A 3,206-nucleotide genomic window follows, 5' to 3' on the forward strand; every position below is an offset into this window, starting at 1 on the left:
AAGAAGAGGGGAACGGCAGCGCGGAAGACGTCCGAGACGGCATGACGAGGCGATACTCCAACAGAGAGAAACTCATGATGATATCCCAGTCGGACACTACTCTGGAGGACGAGGAGATCGAGAGCTTGGACTAGAGAGAGCAGAGTGTCTGAATCTGTAAAAGGTCAGGGTCAGGTCAAGGTCAGGGTGAAATGTTAGAAATGATTTGCAGAACTGTCTAAGGCTATCTGGGAACCTTTATTGAAAAACAGCATCTTTGCAATTATGGTGTCTTCACCGAGATAGGAGTTTCTGGCTGGCCATTAGAATACCATTAATACTGTATGTATCCAATTTTGTAATGCCTTCCCAAAATCTGTTTGCAATATCCCACCATGCATTGCGGTGATGTGTTCAATGACGTGTACAGTGCAGAATCGAACCCAAAGACTCTCCTTGATGTTGCAGTTGGTGAATTGCTTTTCTTGGAGGCGTTTCAAAGCAAAAAAAAAAAGTTTAAAAGGTAAATTGACGGTTACATAGCACAGGTGTATCCACTAGATTTACGAGTCTATGAGTCGTGCGATTTTGTTTGTGGTTGTTCCACCAGTGTGGCTCTGTTTCTCCTGTCAATGATTTGAGAGTGGCTGTGTCTGCAGCATGTGTTTTATACTGTAGTTCCATTGCACTTTTTGAATACCAGATGATTTTTTTGGTAAAAAGGTATTAATTCAACCCTAGCAATATTTTAATTTGACTTCTCTGATTGCTTGTGAAGGATATACGTTTTGCATTGACTTGTTGACAAAGTATGTTTCTTTTTTTTTTTATTACACTTGTATGTGACTTGCTTACTTTTTTTAGATTATAGTCTTGCTTGTTTAGAGATCTTTGGTAAATCCGAGAAAAAATATGAGCACAACACCCTCTTTCTCTTCAATGAAATTCAACTTATCAGGCATCCTTGATCCAGTCGGTGTTCACAAATCATCCCTATGTTTGGGGTCTGTGTTTTTTGTAACCTACCAAATGCTGTATCGTCTGAAAGGACACATGCTTATATAGTTCATGGTTTGGTCTCTTCCAGTCACACCCGCTCAACCAATCCAACTCACAGCAACGCAAAATGAACAACAACACATATCCTGTTTGTACACTCCTATCAGTTACAGTACTTACTGTCAACGACTCTCAGCCATCACTCTGTCATATTGCTTCCATTAGAGTGCTGCTCTAAGGCAGTGCATTGCATTGAAAGGGAATTGACTCACATACATTAAAGGAATGGCACGACTACTGCTTTGCACTGGAAAATGTCTTTTTTTGTTGTTGTGGAAGATGAGTGAACGCGGAGCGTTACGCCGCCGTGAGTGTGGAGTGTGTAGGCACAGATGGGAATGTAAATAAGAGCCGAGACCACAGACTAGGGAACATGTTTTCCTTTTCACCTTACAAAAATAGGACTTGGAATGGAATCCAGAGTGGCATCGCACAGGAGAGACAGAGAGAGAGAGAGAGAGAGAGAGAGAGAGAGAGAGAGGGAAAGAGAGAGAGAGAGAGAGAGGCGATTTCCATCTGGTGAGGACGGAGGAGTAGCTTTATATAGCAGCATGAAACATGAACTATGGCAGAAGGGGGAATAATAAAGGAGGTTTTCTGGCGATGACCTGTCTGGATTGCCACATTTTGAAATCGCAAACATGTTGTGGAGGGGTAGTGAGGTTGCTGTAATAACAGAGTAGTCCTTGTGAAAGAAAAGGTTTGAGACCACATCTCCACCTTTTATCACAATGTCTGTTTTTTTCAACGAATCACTTCAGACTTCAGAGTTAAACACACACATCATTCATCACTGCCTTCCTAACCTCACTTAGGGCAGACTTGTTGGGAATACATCTCTCGCTAAGACAAAACGCTGCACTCGGACACAAGAAAAGCATGACAGAACTACAAATGACAGGCTCTCCGTCAAGTTTAGTTTTGCAGTCGGCCCCTAGTTATGCCTGGTTAGGCTTTGTTCCATTGTTCCATGTTTATATCCTATTGAAAGCCTGTGATGACTTTGTTGCTATGAAGCCATCACAACCAGCACATCTCAATCCTACTTCCACACACTAGCCTGTCCTAACAGGTCGTATATTCAGCTGCAGTCCAACCACGTTCAATTGGCTACTCTTCAGAGGAAAGAGAGAGTCGGTATTTCTCTCCATCTTGCCCAGTTGACCTTTTTTTCAGCTCCTCAGCATATGTGTGAAGGCTTCTCTCTCCCCAAGGAGGAGTTATGAATCTTTGAAGATCTCCTCCAAACACAACGAATCATCAGGGCTGCACTTTGTATGGGTTCCAATCCAAGCCACATTTTTGGAGGCTATGGGGTGTGCTTTATGAAAGTTTTATACCACTAATTAACACATACACACACACACACACACACACACACACACACACACACACACACCAGAAACATGCAGAACATGCACAAAACGCAGGCCTTTCAAGTGTACAGCGTTCTCCTTAAACTACCACAAATCCCCTTCGGTGAGAGACATCTTGGGGAGCAGCTGACTGTGAGACCAGGCCTGGGTCTCCGATTGGATCGGAGCCACCTCCGCGTGAGAATCAGCCTCTCTCTGGATCGGGAGCGTTTTCCAGCGTTTGAGGTTGGTGTTTTCCTCCCCAGACTTTGGCTGATGTTGCTGATTTCGTGCTCATTAAGATAACAAGCCTTAGGTTCTCCTGATGATTGTCATTAGGGGAGAAGATTAATTACCCCAGCCAAAAATATGACATGGCTTTCCTGTAATGAGGGGGAGATTACCACCCATTTTTGGGTTGTCATGTCACTGAAATGTGCCACCTGGTTGCATGACGTGTGTTCCATATCCCTTTCTGGACTCTTTCTGTAGTCTTCACCTCCTCTTCCAATGTTTACCTTACTTTGTCATCACTGTGTCAATGTACTCCAAATAAACTGGGCTTGAATATCATATCACATTGCCACTGCTCTAAAACCCTATGTTAACTATATATAGGAACCAAGTGATTATATAGAATAGAACCAGAGTCACCTGAGATCATTACAGTTAATTCGTTCTGTTCGTACAGTATGCTGAAAGTCTATCACACCGCGTTCCATTTTCCTGAGACTTCTCTTGCACATTTTCAGTTGAGCATGCTGCAACCCTCATGCTGTTTTAATTACATATTGCCTTTTGAGCTCTGCCGTT

At 43.1% G+C, this 3,206-nt stretch overlaps 1 protein-coding gene across 2 annotated transcripts in view; it reads left to right on the plus strand.

The window, feature by feature from the left end:
* The window catches only part of tmem200ca (transmembrane protein 200C, genome duplicate a), a 16,541-nt gene extending 15,263 nt beyond the window's left edge, over positions 1-1,278 (plus strand). For both annotated transcript variants that reach the window (XM_062521802.1, XM_062521801.1), the window contains exon 2: positions 1-1,278. This exon is cut by the window's left edge and continues 1,563 nt beyond it. In XM_062521802.1, the coding sequence (XP_062377786.1) occupies positions 1-134 (134 nt within the window). In that variant the 3' untranslated portion in view covers positions 135-1,278.
* Positions 1,279-3,206: the final 1,928 nt, after the last annotated feature.

This window comes from Sardina pilchardus, chromosome 19, assembly GCF_963854185.1.
Source record: "Sardina pilchardus chromosome 19, fSarPil1.1, whole genome shotgun sequence".
NCBI lineage: Eukaryota > Metazoa > Chordata > Actinopteri > Clupeiformes > Clupeidae > Sardina > Sardina pilchardus.